The 20693-nt window shown below is 38.3% G+C and overlaps 1 protein-coding gene across 8 annotated transcripts in view; it reads right to left on the bottom strand.

The window, feature by feature from the left end:
* The window catches only part of MSH3 (mutS homolog 3), a 195050-nt gene that overhangs the window by 29531 nt on the left and 144826 nt on the right, over window positions 1-20693 (bottom strand). For all 8 annotated transcript variants that reach the window (XR_006409516.3, XR_006409517.3, XR_008957583.1 and 5 more), the window contains one exon: window positions 19383-19540. Coding sequence is in view for 5 of the 8 variants with exons in the window: in XM_026498701.4 (XP_026354486.4) it covers window positions 19383-19540 (158 nt within the window). In the remaining 3 variants the exon portion in view is untranslated. The remainder of the gene's footprint in view (window positions 1-19382; window positions 19541-20693) is intronic.

The raw sequence follows: 20693 nt of genomic DNA, 5'->3' as shown, positions 1-20693 counted from the left end.
AAATATAGAGTCAATAATTACAGATATATGTATACATACAAGCCGGTAATTTAAATTTACATTTAAAGAAGCAAATCACATTTTATACGATAGAGATGTTCAGAAAGGCAGAATTTTAGTCACTAGAGACAGGTGAATTCTTATTTTAGGCCTTAGGCCTTGAACTTGAACTTTCTATATATCTATCTCTTGGCATTAAAAAATTAGCTGTCACATTGAAAAAGGAAGTTCTGGCCTAGAAGATGGAGTGAAAACTTTTAAAAAGTCATGCAATTTATAAATTATGTTATGTAGCTAAATATGGTAGAAGTAGTAACTTGAGGGAAGAGACCAGTGCTCTAGTCCTGGCTTGGCCACTAAGTACTGTGTCATCTTAGCCAAGTTAGGTAACTTTCCTGTGTGGTCCTAGCTTCCTTATCTGTGAAATGGGGAGGCTGGAATAGTAAATCTCTATGGGCCCATCCTCTTCTCAAGTCCCACAATTTTCACGAATGTGTTCTTTTATGCTCATACTGGCACAGCAGAAAGTCCATTAGATTAAGTTTCAAATTCTGAATATCAACTTCGACTTATTTAACTTGGGCATATCCTTCAATTGAAACTTAACTTTTCAATTAGTTATTCTTCATAGCGGCTGAAGCTCAAATGTGATAATGCGTGTGAGAAAGAGTGAGCATTTTACTGTGTTCTGGGCACTCACCTGAGTGTATTACCCGCATTATTTCACTGATTTCTAACACCACATGAGATAGACCTTTATCCTCATTTACAGACGAGGAAACAGGTTTAGTGACCAAAAGTCATGGAGTCAGGAATCAAATCCAGGTCCGTCCAATGCCAGAATGTACACTCTGATCTCCTTGCTGTACACGTTGTAAAAGGCTGGAAGTATGTGTGGTAGACACACAATAAAGTGACCCCAGTGAACTCTGCATTCTGGTGTTTACCCCCTTGCATGATTCCACCTCCCCTGAGTGTGGGTGGGGCCCGTGACTTGCTTTCAATTAACAGAATACAGCAAAAGTGATGGATTTTACTCCCTAGATTATATGATGTTATATGAGACTGTGTCTTGCTACGAGACTGACACTGGAGACTTTCTCCCTAGCTGGCTTTGAAGAAGCATGCTGCCATACTGTGAGAGGACCATGTGAAAAGGATGTGTGAGTGGTCTCTAGCAACTGAGAGCAGTCCCTAGCCTACAGCCAGCAAGAAACTAGGGAGCTCAGTCCTGTCACCTCAAGGTGAAGGATTCTGCCAACAACCTGAATGAGCTTGCAGGTGGATCCCCCCCAGTTTAGCCTCCAGATGAGAACTCTGCACAGGACCCACCTAAATTATGCCTGAACTCCCAAACCACAGAAACTCTGAAATAATACGGTGTTTCTTTTACCTGTTGAATGTGTGACAATTTGCTACACAACACAGAAAACCAATTAGTACCTTTACTCTGTAAGTATGAAAAATGAGAATTTGGTGTTCTCTTTGGATTCTTCTTACTCTCTTAACCTACAATATCCAGTCCTTAGTACTCTTCTTTCAATCCCACTGACATTTCACTAATTTATAATCTTTGATCTGAGTTATTCTGATAACGTAACTTTTCTATCTTTACTTTCTCTAACACCTATTCTATTTTCCACCTTACCAGCAGACTCCTATTTTAAAATCAACTGAGTCATATTGAAATAAGTATAATAAGTCAGTCACAGAAGAACAAATACTGCCTGACACCACTTATGTGAGGTCTGTAAAATAAACAAACTCAGGGCGCCTGGGTGGCTCAGTCAGTTAAGCGGCTGCCTTCGGCTCATGTCATGATCCAGGAGCCCCAGGATCGAGCCCCACATTGGGCTCCCCAAAAAATCTTTTAAAAAATTAAAATAAAATAATATAAAACTCATAGAAACATAGAAGTAGAATGGGGATTGCCAAGGGCTGGGGTGGGGGTGGGGAAAAAATGGGAGTTGCTAATCAACAGGCATATAGTTTCCATTACACAACTTGACTACGTGATAGAGATCTGCTGCACAACACTGTTCCTATAGTCAACAAACATGTGTTGTACACTTAAAAACTTGTTAAAAAGGTAGATTTCATGTTATCTGTTCTTACAAAGCATTTTTTTAAGATCTATCATAAAAGAAAAATAAGAAGGTGTCCTAAACTGGACAATAGCTTTTTCTGCAATGTCAGTTAACAGTTGATGTTGCATTAATGAATTTAAAAGTTTATATGTACTTTTTTCTTATCTTACTACTAATTACTGAGTTTAATCACGAACAACTGCTGCATATACATACAGACTGAATCCTATCCAAGAGGAGGCAGGACACAATGGCTGAGTGTACGAGTCCCAGTGCGCCATGCTTCAGTTTCCCCATCTGTAAACAGTGACGATAATAGTGCCTGCTTTTCCACTTCTTATGATGGTCATGAGAAATAAACATGTTAATATTTATAATTTTTTAAAAACAAAACAAACTTACAATGGTTTCCTAATGTCTGGAAAATGAAACCCTAAATTCCTAGCATGGTTTACAAGGCCTTCTGAGTCTCTGTCCTTAAACCTCTCTCCAATCTCTTCTCCTTCTACCCAACCCAAATGAGTCAAGAGTAAACAACAACGTCAATGTCCAAACTTAAAGTTAACAAAGGACTGACTGATCATTTGTGGCAAAAGTTGCAAGGAGTGAAAGGATTTAAACTTATATTCTCCTTTGTGCTTCCATATAAATTAGGGTTATCCCTGTACACTGTTGCTGAATTTATTCTAAAATTATAATGATAAATCTAAGGAACATGAGAGAAAGTTAAGTTTTTAATGGATATAAAAATTAATGTTAAATATTTTCATATAAAGCTTATTACAATAATATGGTACCTGGTAATTAAAAACTAGCACACAATTGTGGATATTGCTGCTATGAACACTGGGGTGCAGATGAATGGATAAAGATGTGGTTCATATATACAGTGGAATATTACTCAGCCATCAGAAAGGATGAATACCCACCATTTGTATCAACATGGATGGAACTGGAGGGGATTACGCTAAGTGAAATAAGTCAAGCAGAGAAAGACAATTATCATATGGTTTCACTCATATGTGGAATATAAGGAATAGCATGGAGGGCATTAGGCGAAGGAAGGGAAAAACGAAGGGGGGGAAGTTGGAGGAGGGGACCAAACCATGAGAGACTATGGACTCTGGGAAACAAACGGAGGGTTTCAGAGGCGAGGGGGGTGGGGAGATGGGTTAGCCTGGTGATGGGTATTAAGGAGGGCACATATTGCAATGAGCACTGGGTATTATATGCAAACATAAAAAACTAATGAAGTACTGTATGGTGACTAACATTACATAAAAAAAAAAAAAAAAACTAGCACACAACCTCAACATAATTCACCTGTATTTTCCACTCAGTTTAAAGACACTGCATTTAAAAGAGTAATTCCAATTCTTATGATAACCTATTTCATGTAAAAATGCTTTTCCTATGCTAAATTTTTAGTGGTAAAGTCAAATTCATGCTGATGAAGTGTAATTTTTAAAAATGCTATTTAGTTTCTGCTTATCCAAACTACCCCTGCTAATGTCTTCAAGGCCTTCCTGAGAAGACTAAGAAATCACCCATTCTCCATCCTGACCTTCTTGGATTTTGTCACTGATGATGACCAATTGTTCTTTAATGATCTTAGCATCAAAGCCCAGAGAGCCTCTCAGTCACCTCAGACTCCACACTGAGCATGGAAGCCCAACGTGGGCTCAGTCCCGTGCCCGTGAGATCATGACCTGAGCCAAAATTGGGAGTTGGACGCTTAACTGACTGAGCCACCCAGAAGCCCCCCTCAGTCACCTTTTATCCAAAGCCCTTGCTGCTCTCACTGAATCTGTCCTGTAGGATCTGTTTGCTCACATGAGCTGTAGACACCAAAAGATGATTGCTTCAAACAGATTTACTTTCCCTTCCCCTAGTTTTGTTTTTTTTTCTTCTTTCTATGTCCACATTCCCTACAGAGAACTGGGTCACTTCTTTCTCCAATGGTTCCTTCCACTTTGATAGAAGGTTAGAGCCTGCATGATAGCAAAGAATTTTCCATTAGCAAACCAAGAGAAAGAGTCAAAAAAGTCTTATTGCTGGCCAAGTTGGTAGTAATCATTTTATACTCTCATTTTACAGATGAGGGAAGACACTTCAAACATCAAGTCACTTTCCCAAGGTGACATGGTGAATTCTTGGCAGAGAAGAAAAAAAATACACAGGCCTTCAGATTCCCCGCTTGCAGCTGAATTACCCCAATGTGCCTCATGGTATTACTGGGTTTCTGCCCTTAAGGACAGCAGACCAGATTTCAGGGGATCTTAGATGTACTTTTATTATGCAATGGACCTAACTCTACCCTTAGGCCAATGATTTCTGTATTTCTTTTTAGCTGTTAAATCCCTTGCTCAAATGAAATTTCACAGAGAAACACTACAGATTAGATAAAAGGAATGCTGATTTGGTCACAACATAGCACTGTTAGGCCCCATTTCCTCATTCAGAGGGGGCTCTGGGGGACTCTAAACACCCTGCACAACAGCTTGAAAGCCATTGCCTTAGCAGGCAACACATTTTCTATTACAATTCTATTTTTCCACAGCACATGATGAGAGAGGAACAGTGCTGCCCAGCAGACATTAAAGAAACGCCAGCTTGTTAAACCGTCACTGAGGCTACGAGGGAAGCGTGTGCTTTTAACTGTGGCAAATGTTTACTGATAAAAATATTTTCTGCTAACTCCCTTTAAGAAATATAGTTTATTTTTCCAATAAATTTCAGCACTATAATGATTCCGATGGACACAGAATTTTATAACTAAACACATTTTCCTTTTCACCTTGGTTACTAATAACTAACACTTTATAATAACAAACAGCAACTCTCACTTTCTTATTTCTCCATCCTTACTATCTTATGTTTCTCTCCTTATTTTCTCTTTATTCCAGGGTCTTTAGATACCATTCTACTCTCTTTTTTTTTTATTATCCTGCTATATTGTACATATCCCGAGAAAGCACCAAAAGTAAGTTTTTGAAGCAAGACATTATAAATTAAGAAAAATTTTTATAACTTTTTATTACTTCAACAAGCATTTTACAAGACACAATACTGGACAATGATTCTGAATTTTTTCAAATGTTGAAATATGTTAAGAGATTTAAGGAATCGTAGAGCACATGTAATTATTATTCTGTCTGTATTTATATTCAAAAGTAGTAAAAAATGGAAAATGCATTCTTTAGGTTTCATCTTAGAGTTAGTTTGCTCTGAGTAGGCAGGTTACAGTTATGTGATTAAGAAAAAAAAAATCACTCTGATATTTTTAGGAGTGGCGGTTGACTAATCTTTCTAATCCCCTACTCCCTCCTTGCCTATAACCCTTATATAGGTCAACAAAGCTTAATAAAGCATTAATGGAGAAAAGAAATTAATAGTTTTAAAAATCAGTTTCTAAAATAAAGAACACTTACATGAAAATTTGAACAAGAGTTTGTTTTTATGAGATCTTGATATTTGGAGAGAACGTTCTAGATGTTTTTCAATTGTAGCTAATGGGGTGGGTCTCTGTCCCCTCAAATCACAATTTCTGGGTCTTACACAAGGAAAATGCTAGCATGAGGGGGAAGTACTGCAATTAACAAAGAAAAATGATTTTTCATATTGAATGATCAATACTGGAGCTCAAATATCAAAATTACTGAATAGAGGCAATAATTATTGTATTGCATTAGGATTTTTGGACATACTTGAGCGCTTCAAAAATTGTGGTAAAAATATATATAAATAAAATTTACCATTTAACATTTTCAGGTATACGATTCAGTGGCATTAAGAAGCACATTCAAATGTTGTGTAGCCATCACCGCGATCCATTACCAGATCTTTTCATCATCCCAAAAAAGAAATTCTGTACTCATTAAAAAACAAACTCCCTAGTGTCTCCTTCCCGCCAGTCCATGGTAACCTCTATTCTACTTTCCATCCCTATGAATTTGCCTATTCTAGCCTCCTCAGGTAAGCGGAATACCTTACTTGTCCTCTAAGTGCTCTGTGCAGGAGGAGGACTTCTATGTTAGGTTATTTTGCCTTCTTTTTGAAATTGAAGATGTTCTTACTTACTTCACTTCGTTAAAAAGTTAACAGAATTCTACACAGAATACATGTCTAAGCTTCTTATTTTTTGAATAATATGTAAATGTACACAAGGAAAATAATCTCCTAAGTAACAAAGAACTCTAACTTTTCAGGAGGGTGGTATAAGAAAGAAAAATTTAAAAATTACAGTCCAAGAAAAGAAAAAGCCACAAAAGGATACCAATTACTACAAGATGTGTAGATATTGGACAGTACTTAAAAGGCATTTTTTAAAAAATTGCGTTGCATTTAATTAAACATAAACATTAACCCAGAAATGGAATGAAGTCACCAATGATTTACCACTACATTGTATGCATTTTTAAAAGAACCTGAAAAGCCAAATACCTAAACGATTTCCAGGTGGTAGAATTACAGGTGATTTAAATTTCTTCCTTTTTTGAGCTTTTCTATTTTTAAATTTGCACAGTGAACAAGCATTACAGTGTAATTAGAAAACGTGTTATTTTTAAAAATCACAAATGATACATTTAAGAATACTTTTATTGTACCGTTACTTTAAGACAAGGGAAAAAGAAGGTAATTACCAGGTTAAATAAGCAGCTTTCTTCTAGCAACATCAAAAAACACTTTATTAGCAGCAATAAAATTATTATAAAAGACAAGAAAAAAGTTTCTTTCTTTCATATAATTGTTTCTAACGGTTGCAGTCAGATCACACTACAGTATTTAAAATTAATTTATAAAAGTTGTAACACTGAACTGCATATATAAAACCAAGCAAAAAATACTGTTAGCAATCTTTCAATTTCAATGGAAACACTGCTGAGAATCAAGACAGCAATCCAGGAAAATGCCAAACTTGTGTTGGCTCTCATGAAACCATGTTCACTGCAAGTATCTACAATCACATGCAGGCCACTTATGAAGGACATGGGCATTTTCCTATCAAAGGGAACCCAGGATGTGCTGACTCGGGCAAACTATTCTCTAACACATCTATTAGTCCACTCTGGGGGAAAGTCCCAAGAATTTCAAAGGAAAATAATTAACAGGGCAAATGTTCCTTCCCAACCTTAACTGTATCTGTGAAAGCTACAAATAATTAAGGCCATCAAAAGAAAAAGAAGATTAATCAGTCATCAGGAATAAGATTAATCAGATTAATTAATATGATTAATAGAGGGGAACCTGACATAACCAGAGGGATGCATCCTTATAATTAAACACACATTATGAGCTCAGGCAGGCAAAATCACAATCTCTCTGATTCTGCTGTTCTCTTTGCAAAATGTCAGGAGCTGAAATTGAACAATGGCTCCTAAATCTGGATATGAGGTTCTTAAACAGAGAGTCCAAGAGTCCCCTTCATCACACCAATTACAAAACTATCTCCAGGGGATCTGTGTTCAAGGGAACTGCCGAGGGTCTGCATTTCAAACCAAACCAAATCCTCAGGTGACTGAAGTATTAAATTCATACAACCACTTCCTATCAAAAGATGAAGTGAGGCATCTCCTGTTTGGCAAACACAGCTGTGGGAACTAAATAAACAACAGAGATATTCATAGGCAACACTTCTGATGCCAATAGAATTCGTAACAGCCTACTCATTTAGTAAAATATCACTTATCATGTGGTTTTTAGTGCTGGTATTTACTACCAACTAGAAAACATGCACTGATTCAAGATGTTCTCTTTCTGTCCAAGGAGGATCTATATCTATCTTTATCTATATATAAAATATATATTAGGATATATACATATATATATAAAATATATATTAGGATATATACATATATATAAGTATATACAAATATATATTATATATATTTAACAGAGTACAAATACTCCACAGTAGGTGCTCAATCAATATTTGCTGAATTAAACTAGACTGGGCAAACAAATCAGTAATCATCCGCACAGTCAAAAGCAAATATTTAAAATAAGTTAAGCATTTGAATGCCTGTTACTCTCCAATTCTCTATCAAAATAAACACACTGTTGCCATTTTGAGTACACAGCATTCTTGAAGTGAGGGGGCCATAACAGAGTTTACTTGGGTAACATGGCAAGAAAATTATTAACCAAGGGCCACTTAATGTAAATACCCCTCCTACCAACATTTAATTGACATAAAAGAAGTAAATTATGCTGAGAGAAGCCAATTGTTTTGCTTTTTTCAAACCAGACTTAATAATTCATTGCTTTTCTAAAAATAAGTTTCTAAAAAGCTGAATAAGGTTTAAGTTTGCATTTATCAGGATAATAAACAACAAGTCTTATATTTTAGTGATGCACTCAAACATGTTAATGATCCTTGGAAATATGTGTCTAGAAATATTTCACTGATAAATACATGTATCACAATATACTGATATAAATATCCTAATTAGAGCCACATGTATATGTTTGCCAAAATTCTACTTTTAAAAATAATGTTCTTATTCAGGAAAAGGCTTTTACAAGGTTACAATACCCAGTAAAAAATATTCCTAAAGCCTGTCTGTTCACAGCTTTTCACATATTTATTTATTCCTCTTACAGCACAGCACATGGCACACAGTAGGCACTCAATGACTATTTACAGAATCCATGAATTTAAACCCAGTGTCATAAATGTCCAATCAATAATACAAAAATAACCAATTTAAAGATAAAAGTTTGGAGCCAAATTTTATGCATATATCTCACTCTGCTAGATTTTCAGTATTTCTTCCATTGGGTACAAAAAGGATTTGCAATGATTTAGAATAACAACATATCTATAATGGAAGAATTACAATGAATATGAAACTAAGATCATAAGCCACATAGTAAATCTTCACATTTAAGACAGCACATTTTACATGAGCTTTGAAAATGCTAATTTTGGGGTCTCATCTTAGAGATTCCAATTTAATAGGTCTCTGATACAGAGCTTAGAAAGTTTTAAACGTTTGAAACAAGCATCTCTATGATTCTGAGGCAGCTGTTATTAAGAACCGTATTAGAGAAATACTCCCATGTATGAGAAGGGGAAAACTGAACCAAATTTGTTTCTGCACCTGAGCCTTGAATTTAGCTCTTGCTTTCCTGGCAGCCAAGACAAAAAGGAATTAAAGAGGAAGCAACTATTGGCTCACGAGAGGAGGCCTGGCAGTTTGTCAGAGAAGGCCAATAAATCGCTTCAAATCTTTTTGTAAATAGGCACAGCATGCACATGGAGGGAAAACAATTCCCCAACATTAACAAAAAATGAGTTATCAGATGGCACTTCATGTAAAAGACAGTAAATAATAAAAATGAAAATTTATTTATGAGCAATTCTGAAGACTATATAGAAACATCATCAAATGGGTATGTCTAATTTTATTTTATGTATTTATTTTTGAAACAGAGAAAGCGCACGCACACACATGCAAATGCATGCCCACATGCCTGTGCTAGTGGCGGGGGGTGGGGGGTGTGGGACAGAGAGAGAGGGAGAGAGAATCCTAAGCAGACTCCACACACAGCATGGAGCCGGATGCAGGGCTCTATCTCACGACTATGGGATCATGACCTGAGCCAAAATCAAGAGTCAGATGCTTAGCTGACTGAACCATCCAGACACCCCTAATTTAATTTTAAAGTACAAGTACAAACTTTTACATACTGCTGGCAGCCTCTCTGAAGAACAAGAAAGATGCACATTCCTTACATTCCACAGTCCCACTCCTAGATAATAGCCTGGATTCAGAAAACTCATTCATGTGCACCAGAAGATGTGTGTAAGACAAGTACCAGTACTGTTTGCATTTGCCGCAAATCTGAATCATGTTAAGTATCAATCAAGGAAAATAGATAAACTGTGGTAGGTGCGTACACAATGGAATATCCATAATTACAGCAAAATGAGTAAGCTAGAATTTATGTATCCATGCGGATGAATTTCATAAATATAATACTGGGGGGGGGAGCCACTTGCAGAAAAATACACAGTGCTATGTGATACATATAAAGTGTAAAAGCATACCCAATAACTCTGTGTTGTCTCAAAAACATACCTATGTAGTAAAAATACAGAGAAATGCATGGGATGAAAACTATAGTCAAGAAGGGCAGCTCCTCTAGATGGGGTGGAAGGGAAAAGAATTAGGGAGAATTATGGGTTCAGTAGTATTGGCAATGTTTTATTTCTTTAGTAGGGTGGTAGTTATCTGGGGGATTGTTATATGTCCGAATTATTTCACAATAAACAAATGAAAAATATGAAAGCATAATATCACTCCATATTTTAGTAAGGATCTAGGATATAAATGAATGTGGTCCATGCAGATTCCTTTCCAATTATAACAGGAAGAGAGGGTGAGGACAGAAGAAAAGACAGGGAACGCGGTCCTTATACTAAAGTAGTGCATCCCAGATACAGCCCTCTGGGGTTAGAGATATCTGCATAGCAGATACCTTGCAGCCATTAAGACATGTGAGATTAATCAGCATGAACTGATAGAGAAGTATGTCCCGCAAATATTAGGAAATAAAAGCAAGTTGCATAGCAGTAATGCTTAGTATAAGACCATTTATATAAGAGATTTACATATACTTGTACATTTGTGGAAACTTATACTAAGAACATTAATAGTTGTTGACCTGGGCAGAAGGCAAAAGTTCCACTTTATGCCCTTTATATTATCAAGCTGTTTTCATATTAAGCATTCATAATTTTTAAATTAACTTTTTTTTTTTGTTAAAGATTTTATTTATTTGAGACAGAGAGAAAGAGAGCACAAGCAGGGAGGAGGGTCTGAGGGAGAGGGAGAACCAGACTGTCCGTCGAGCAGGGAGGCTGATGTGGGGCTCGATCCCAAGACCCCAAGATCATGACCTGAACCGCAGGCAGCCACTTAACCGACTGAGCCACTCAGGCACCCCTAAATTAACTTTTATAATTAAACAACTGAGCTCTCCAGCAAGGGCTTGGGGAAATGCTTCTCAACCTCAGCTGTACTTCAAAACCATCTGGATGCTTACATAACTCAACTTTCAGACCCCAGTCCAACTCAGAACCTCTGAGGGTAGGGCCCAAGTATCACTATTTTTTAAAAGCTCCATTACAAAAAAAGTCTAATGGGGGTGCCTCGGTGGCTCAGTGGGTTAAATGTTGGACTCCTGATTTCAGCTCAGGTCATGATCTCAGGGTCGTGAGATTAAGTAAGCCCTATTTGTCTTGGGCTTTGTGCTGGGTGTAGAGCCTGCTTTAAGATCTACTCCCCCCCAGTTCCTCTGCCCCTCCCCACCTTTGTGTGCACATGCACACTCTTTCTGTCTCAAAAAAAAAGTGTAATGTACATTAAGGGTTAAAACTCATTGTTTTAGATGTTACATGTGCAAATGACAATGTGAGTTATGAAAATTAAAGACATTAATCTTGTATACTGATCCAGACAAGAAAACCATCAATGCCTAAAGGAGGAAGAACTAAGGTTATATATGTAGGGTGGGTTAAAAACTTTTTGGAAAAGCTCTGATATACTGAAGTACCTGGGAAGGTTTACACTCAGAACCCCAATTCCATTCTATTGAGTAGGGAAGAAAAATTCGCCCTGGAAAAAAGTGTTCCCAGACAGTGACCGGATAAGCATTTCACTAGACTCCTATAAAACATCTCATTTCGACTGATACCGCCCTTAATTTGAGGTTGTATCTCTGTTACATATTTATTTCAGATTTTTAAAAATATTAATAAGCAGAAGAAAAGAACACTCACCATAATCCCATATCCCTCATGATATTTTGGAATATAAGCCTTCTATTTAGATGATTTTCTCTGCATATATTTACATACATAATTTCTCATACAAAAGTGGAATTATACTGAATGTCAGGCTTTGTAACCAGCTCTTTTTTGTGTATTATAACAAGAATACTCTTTCATGTAATACTGCCTCTGGATGGGCCCATCAGGACCAGGTAACTGTAAAATGTATCCCCAAGTAGCTGAAAAAAACTGACATTTGTGGAGTTAATTCCGAATGAAAACTACTCTACCGAAACAAAGAATTTGGTGTTTGCAAGGTTTACAGCTTAGTTGTTGCATTACGCAGTGACTGGTAATCGGCCCAGCTCCTCAAGCTGCTCCTGGTTCACGAGATAAAGGCACGTTATCACGCCATCAGCACGGAGGGAGAAGCTCATGTGCCACACGAGCACCTTCCAGGCCAGCTACTAGCGGTCTTATTGCTACAAATCGTTGTCTAACACAATCAAGAGGTTTCTTTAAGCTGTTTTGTTTAGCAATTTATTTGTTTTTCTAGGTACTGCGAACTATTTTAAATGAACAAGTTTACCTTTGTGGAAACCTCTGAGACAAATCTGTGGCTTCCCCACCACAGTGTTGGTGATAAATATTTTAAGCTTCATTGCTGGCTCCATTTTAAGCCCTCACCCTCATTTTTACTTATGCTATTTGGAATCTTCTGCAAACCAACACTTAGTTCCTTTCTGGAAGATGGCAGGATAAATATGAATGAACGAGCAAGCAAATAAAGACACATATACAATCACTTCTCCAGCACTGCATGGTCTTACTGCATTGTAATGCCTTGTGGCTCCATGTCCCTTACCACACCCGAGTTTCTGGAGGGCAGGTCAAGTGGTCTCATTTGGCTTTGTATCCCTAAGGCCTAGCATCAAACTCTGACACACGGTAAAGTTTTAAGAAAAATACGCGTTCAGCACACTAGAGTTTTGGCCTCGTTATTGAACGACTGCTCAAGTGTCCTAACGGCCTATAGTTTGTGCTTACAACACAGAAATGTAATGGCCATCTTACAAAGTAGCTTCCTTGCTGTGCTACACGTTACCAGTTAAGATCACTTCCGAAATCAGATCCTCCTCTTGAATTTCTCAGTGTTACTGACAAGCACCACCATTCACTCCTCTTGGTCACCGAGGCCTGATGCCTCCTTGTCTCTAGTTCTTCATCTATCTCTCTTCACCCACTGGAGTTACTAGGGCCTGTCAGTTCCAACCCTGCAACATCTTTCCTCTGCCCCTTGTCCCCTTCCATTTCTATCAGTCTAATTAAGATGCTTAGGACCTCCCCAAGAATTACTGCATGATATCATCCCTTTGAATAGTCTGTCTTTCACAGCATGGCCAGATTAATCTGCCTAGAACCTCAAAGGTAACTCTGATCACATCACTTTCCCACTCCTATGTCTTCAAGGACTTTCCACTGCCCATGGGATTAGCTTCCATTTGCCTGATCTTGACTTAAAGTTCCATTCATTCAAAAGCCCTGTTCTTGAGTATCTGTAATGTATGTACAAGTAGAGAGAGGTCCAGATTTGCCGAGGGAGAAGGGAAATGTACACAACAGGAAACTCATCTTCTGGGACTGGACCACACAACAGTAGAGGTAGACCTGTACATGAAGAGCTATGGAGCTAAAAGTGGTAAGAGCTTTAAAACAAGGCAAATACATGGATAATGGAAGTACAGAGATGAGAAAGAAATTCTGGCTATGGGAATCAAGGAAGACTTCATGAAGGAAGTGGAATTTTAACAAAAAAAAAATTAGCAGAAGTATTTCTGGCAGAGGAAATAATATAAACTGAAAAAAAGACAAATGGGAAAGTACATAATAGCTTCCTGGAATTCAAAAGGAAGTGCTGGGTCGACACATAGGTAGGTAAGGGAAAGAAACCGAAAACAAGACTGAAAACGTTGGAGGTCATCTGGTGGTTCCTGACTGACATGCTTGGACACCTGCATTCACTGTTAGAGGTTTAGCAGCAGAAAGACCTGATCATAGCTGTGCTCAGAGAGGCACCTCACAAAGGCTTGAAAACTGACTGGGGAGAGGAAAAAAGAAAGAGTGAGAGAGCAGAGAACCAGTTTCTGCAATAATATGTAGTAAGTAATGGGTGCCAGGATTAGACGTGAAGCAGGAAAAATGCATCATCATTGGCCAAAGTGTGCTCAGCAATACCCACTGGGGTCAATGCAGTCACACTCATGCATATTTTATCTGTTTCTTTCCTGCTTGACTGAGTTGCTCCTGAGTCCAGATGACACAGGAGGCATCTCAAGTTTAAAGGCCACAACCAGCCAGCCCAGTTAGGCTGCAATGTGTGGCACCTACAGCTGTGGACCCACCACTGCCCAGGCTCGGGGAGCCTCGTCCCAGGTCCCAACCTTGTCCTTTCTATGCTCTCATCAGTCAGAACACGGTGTGTCCGCCTCTGTGGTTCTTGGAGCCAACATCAAGTCCATACTGCTCTACACTTGCCAAGTTTTATCCAACTCTCTACCTCACTCATCTCCTAAACCCAGACACTGGGCACCTCGGAGTACTGCCAGATAACCAGCCAACTTTCCTATGTCCTCACTCTCTTCTCTGCAGGGGCACTCCTTCCCTTTCCTCTCTAGTCCCTCCCTTGCAGCCCTCTCCAAAATCAGCTATTCATTTCCTTGCCTCCTGTGATACCGGATTTTCCTGCTCACCACTCTTACTTCTAGTAATAAAAGCTGCCCCTTTGAGGTTATACCGTTTGACCATAACATCTTCCCTTTGCCCATGTTGTCAGCTATTTAACTTCAAATCACTCCCCCTCATTCATCAAAGTTGTTAACATTTGGTGTGTATTTTCTCCTCTGCCCCAAGAGCCCTGCCAACGCTTCTGGTAGCACTGAGGGGCCGTGTAGCTAAACGAGCCACCACCTAGATCAATCCTAGATCTCCTCTTAGCCACTCTCCTCCTCTATTCTACCTCAGCCATGTGCCAGGGGCACATCCTGGACTTCAGTAGAGACATGAACTGTTTCACCTCAAAAGCTGCCCATTCTGGCTCACACAGCACCTTCACAACTGCTGTTCAAACCCCTCAGGACTCTAGCCCACCTACCACTGTGCCTTCCCCTGGGCCCTCTGCTTTGTTGACATTCCATGGTCCATTATTCCCAACATACACTTGCCAACTTTTTTTTTTTTTTTTAGATTTAAAGATTTTATTTATTTATCTGACAGAGAGAGAGAGAGCAAGTGCACAAGCAGGGAGAGCAGCACGGGGAGAGGGAGAAGCAGAGAAGGGAGCCCAATGTGGGGCTTGATCCCAGGACCTTAAGATCATGACCTGAGCCGAAGGCAGACGCTTAATGGCTGAGCCACCCAGGCGTCCCCACTTGCAAACTCTGAAACTCCCTCTGTTTTTTCATTCACTTCTCTGGAAAAACTCCACCCTTGGAGGGGTTGCAAAAAAGGGTAACACTCTAATTCTATCGTTCCTTCTTTGCTTATTAGCTGGGGTGCTTCTATAATGAGAAACTTCCTCTCATCACCTGTGTGGAAAGGTGGAATAGCTGCTTGATTCTCTATTTATTTTTCAATTTTCATTCTCCAAAGTGATTAATGATTTTTTGCTTTAAGTATCATTATTAACTTACTCTAATGTCCTCCAAGGTAATCAGTGCATTTTTTAAATCATAAATTTATGGATATAACATATCCCCCTGGATATCCCACTGAAACATGTTCAAGTCTACCATTCAAAACAAGACAAGACAAGTCCCTCACCGGATCTCTCACCTCCTCCTCCCAGCCTGGCAACACCTGTACACTCTATTTCTTGACCTTCCACTCATCCTTTACCATCTTTAACTGAAGTATGGTCCCACCACTCCACTGAAATAGCTCTTGCTGGGGCGCCTGGGTGGCACAGTTGGTTGGGCATTTGACAATTGGCTTTGGCTCACATTGTGATCTCAGGGTCATGAGACCAAGCCCCGAATCAGGCTCCATGCTCAGCACAGAGTCTGCTTGAGATTCTCTCTCCCTCTCCCTCCGTCCCTGCCACTCATGCTCTTTCTCTCTTTCTAAAATAGATAAATAAATCTTTTTAAAAAACAAACAAAACAGCTTGTGCTAAGGTCACTAATGACCCCCACTCCGTCAAGATCAAAGTTGACTTTTCAGGTTTCATTTCACCTGACCACTCTGTGCTGCTGGCCACTTCCTTTCCCCTTGGAGGAGTCTTCCCCTGACAATGTAACATCTTGGTTTTTGTCCTCTGGTCGGTTTTCCTAGCTTATCATCTTACTCATCTATGACATGTGGGCAGTCCTAAGGCTCAGTCTTCGAACACTATTTTCTTCACTATACTCTCTGCTGAGATGATCTCACCTACACCCAAGACTTCACTTACCGCTTATGTAAAAATGTCTCACAGCAAATTTATATCATTACCTTTCATCTCTCCCTCTGGACTCTGTATACAACTGTCTATATACAACTGACAGCTCCCCTCAAATGTCTCAGAGTATTTCTACTTACTATGTATAAAAATAAAGTCAGGATCTACGGAAAAAAGAAAATCATCCTCTTCCAGTAAATGCCAGCATTGTCCAACCAGACACACAAACCATTGTCACCTCTGACAACTCCATTTATCTCAGCTGCATATCCCTCCTATCATCAAGCTCTGTTGATTTATTTCCTGAACACCTTTCAAATGTGACTCCTTCCCATTCTAATACTACAAATCTCATCCAAACTACTGATACCTCTCACTAAGACCACTACAGGAGTCTACTGATAAGGTTACTACTGTGTCTTTTCTCCAAACATTCCCTGCATTGTAGTCTCTGCAGTTGTGATCATGCCAAGCCTTGCTTAAAACCCTTCAATGGTTTCCCACGGCTTAGAATAAACTCCCAGCACTCTACACTCTGTGTAATTTACCCCAATCTATTCTTCAGCTTCACGTAGAATAACGCTCCCCTAGAGTCACTCTTCAGTCCCTTATCTATGATTTTCTTTTTTAAATGCTAACGGGCCTCGGCACACATTGTCCCTCTGTCTACAATGCTCTTTCTTCCTTTGCTTAGTTAGCTCACCCTTCAGATAGGCCTGAAGAGTCACTTGCTAAGGGAAGCCTTCCCCAGTCCAGATCATACCCAGTCTCACAGGCTGTCATGGCATCTTGTACACAGCCTTTACAGACTTGTCACAGCTGCAATTTCACATTTTTTTCTTTACAATTTTTTGGGTTAATGCTGATCTTCTCGAGCAGGTAAGTTTTTTTTTTTTTTAATAAAAATTTTTTATTATGTTATTTAGTCACCATACAGTACATCTAGCGGGTAAGTTTTACCAGCACAGAATATGGTTGCATTATAGTCCCAGTGCCTGTCATATATTAGATGCTATGTTAGTACATGTTGGATGAATAAATAAATGAAAATGAATGAATACCCAAATTTCTTTTCCTTTCTTTCTTTTTTTTTTTTTTAGATTTTATTTATTTGTCAGAGAGAGAGAGAGAGCACAAGCAGGGGGAGTGGCAGGCAGAGAGAGAAGCAGGCTCTTGAGCAAGGAGCCTGATGCGGGACAAGATCCCAGGACTCTGGAATCATGACCTGGAGCTGAAGGCAGTTAGTTGCTTAATGGACTAATGCACCCAGGCATCCCTAAATACCCAAATTTCTTGAAATTAGTGTGGTTTGTCCTTTTTCAGAAGGCTTATACTTGCTATCACTGAATGTACTTTATATAAAGTATTGAATGTAAAGGGCACAGGGCAGTCCCTATACATTGATAAAAATGTTTGTTACACTATTATTTTAAATATGTTATTATTATAATAAAGTTTAGCTACTTTTATTATTATCACTGAATACATTTTTTTGTAGGCAAAAACTATTTCCTGATTACCTCTAAATTCATTCCCAAACATCTGCCTAACTCCATGAGGAAAACTAGACAAAAGCAAATCCTTACTTTCTGTTTCCCTTGCAATTACAGCCATGAGACATAGGTGAAATAGGTGAATGAAACATCATTAGTGAAATATTAAGTGGAAATTTTCTGAGAGGCTTCTAAAAAGGTTTTGATTTCCTGGGGGAAAAAAAAGGTGTGGGGGGTGGGAAACTGTGGCATTCTGTCTTCCTTTTTCCTCATGTGATGTGATGTCTGGAGTCACAGCAACTATATTGCAACTATGAGGGTAAGGCCAACAAAACTGCAGAACCACTGAAGCAGCAGCCCATCCCAAGCCTTCTCATTGTAAGAGAAAAGTAAACTCTTACTTTCTTTTCTATTACTTGTATCTAAAAACATCTGTAACTGACATTCTGCTCACTAACAAGATTCTCTTTCAGATAAACCACCTTACTTTGCACAAGAAGTCTTTTTCTCTTTCTTTTTATTTTTCTCTTCTCCTTTTAATCATTTTTCTTTGTTAATTTCTGTCACTCTCCCTAATAATGTAACCAAAATAAAATAACAAGTGTGTGTGTGTATATATATATACACACACATATTTTTTTACAAAATAAAAAAATTAATGACAATTTAAAAAGTAAAGAAAGAGTCCTTAAATTTCTTATACTGAGTTGATCTACAAATATACAGAGATCAAAATAACATCTCTTTGGTGATATGGCATCAAACAGAATTTAGTCTCTTTTGCTTTGCTCACTCTCAGACTAAAAACCAAGCTCTAAGGTAAAGTATTTTAATAATATATTCTGATGTAATTCCAAAGTCAAGTATCATATAAATGTGCAGCTAGACAATAAATCAAACATTTATACACAAAGCTTGAATACACCTATATAGACTATATTTAATTTTTCCAAAAATGTATATGAAAGAAGTATAATAGTTTAAGAACTGATATATCTGAATAAATAGATTAAACTCTGATTTTGCTATTAGTGAGACCAGGATATTTCACCCATATTCCTAATATGACATGCAATTTAGATTTATAAACTAAGGGTAAGACCTAGTTGGTTGTAGGTAATGTTCTTAGAGTAAAAAACAAAAAAACGAACAAACAAAAAAAGAATTAAATTATCTTGAGCCAGTGCCCTTTTCAGTCTGTTCTCAGTCCCCCACCTACAAAACAAGGATAGTGGACTGGTTTCCAGACTGTTCTCCACAGAGCCTATCCAGGCAAGTCTGCAAACCTTCCACTCTGACTCAGGCAGAGCCGATCTGCTTTTATCTGTTTAAATATTCATCTTTTATATAAGATTTTTGTTAAAGTAAGAACTCAGTAACTAAAAATAACTTGAAAATTACTGGACAAAATGCTCTCCTTGGTCTTTTCTGATATTAATATTCATGATGAAATGATTTCTTTAAGCTCCTAAGCTTTAAATATTTTAAGACCAAATCTATTCATCTAAATATGTACACAGAAAGTTCATGTGACAATGTGGGCTTGCTTTATTTTCAGAAATATATTCAAATAGAACTAATGTTTTTACCTCGTGAAAATGCCATCCACGATTCCAATTGTTGCTTCTTCTGCAGGAACGTAGGAGCCAATCTGAGCCATGACAGTAATCAGTGCAACTTGTTTTATGTAGGAGCTCTTTCCACCCATGTTTGGTCCAGTGATTATCATTACTCTCTCTGAATCTCCCTAGAAAATTAAAAAGCAATTTCACTTATTGTACCCAAAGGACTTTTATGTAATATCTATAATTTATTCCATAAATGGGAATGCATTAGGCAAAAGATGGCTTTCTGGTATTTAAATATGTTACCAATTAAGTATCACAAAGGGAAACAGGGCCTCTTTGTCTTCAACCTGAACTGTGCTATTGCAGAACAGTGAATTCTGAGCAACGCACAGGATTGTTTCTGCATATGAAAAAGGAAACAAGAAGAAGCAACCTAAATGAGATAACTACTATGACTTTCTCATTAAATATTCATTAATCTGCCTCTGTGTGTGTTTTATATTGCTTAAATTTAAAATCTATCAATTTCCATTCATCCATCCCCAAACTGCACACATTACATAGCTAATTGCTCAAGGCCCTAATTTGGGTTGGCAGCACAAGAATTTTTTCAGTTACAGATGGACGACTACTAAAGAGGTTTATAATACCAAATTCTAGGTATCAGCTTTATCAGTATTTTCACTGGGATTTCATCAGAGCATGTAAAGGAGGCAGAAAAGCTCAAACACTTGTACTAGTTTAATTTCTAGAACTTGCCTCTATTAACGAATTACAATACTTGCCACATAGAGACTCATCCTAAGGGACATTGTCTGGCTGTAGCCCTCTGCAAAGGGGTGAGCCCGAGGCATCCATGTGCTTTGCTCTGTGAACCCACCACATTGGGCAATACCTGCCAGGTCAAGAGCAGCCACTGTGTAACTCACCAACAGCCTGAGAGGTGACCTCACATGAAAGGGCTTCTGAAATTAATCAAATAATCTCTTGGGGGTTTAAACTGAGTACCATGCAGTGATTCAATCTGGAGGAACACAGAACAAGGCCACAAAGCACTGAGGACCATGAGTAAGAAGTTGTGTGGAAACAAAAGGTATGAAGAAAAATTACATAGAAAGGGAATGAAGGGCGTAGTCAGCAATGAAAAGAGAAAAAGCAGAGGAGAGCCCAGAGGAGGTGAGAAACTTCATGCCAATCATGAGGGTCTCAAATTTAAAATATAAAGTCATACTATTGAGGGGATAAAAAGAAAACCGATTTCATCTCTGAAGTTGTCTTATATCCTAATTAACCAGACATTTCCAATCTCACTAAAGCCAAGCTGTACTAGAG

This window comes from Ursus arctos, unplaced genomic scaffold (assembly GCF_023065955.2).
Source record: "Ursus arctos isolate Adak ecotype North America unplaced genomic scaffold, UrsArc2.0 scaffold_5, whole genome shotgun sequence".
NCBI lineage: Eukaryota > Metazoa > Chordata > Mammalia > Carnivora > Ursidae > Ursus > Ursus arctos.
The sequence above is the reverse complement of the archived record's forward strand: the minus strand, read 5'-3'. Positions and strand labels throughout refer to the sequence as shown.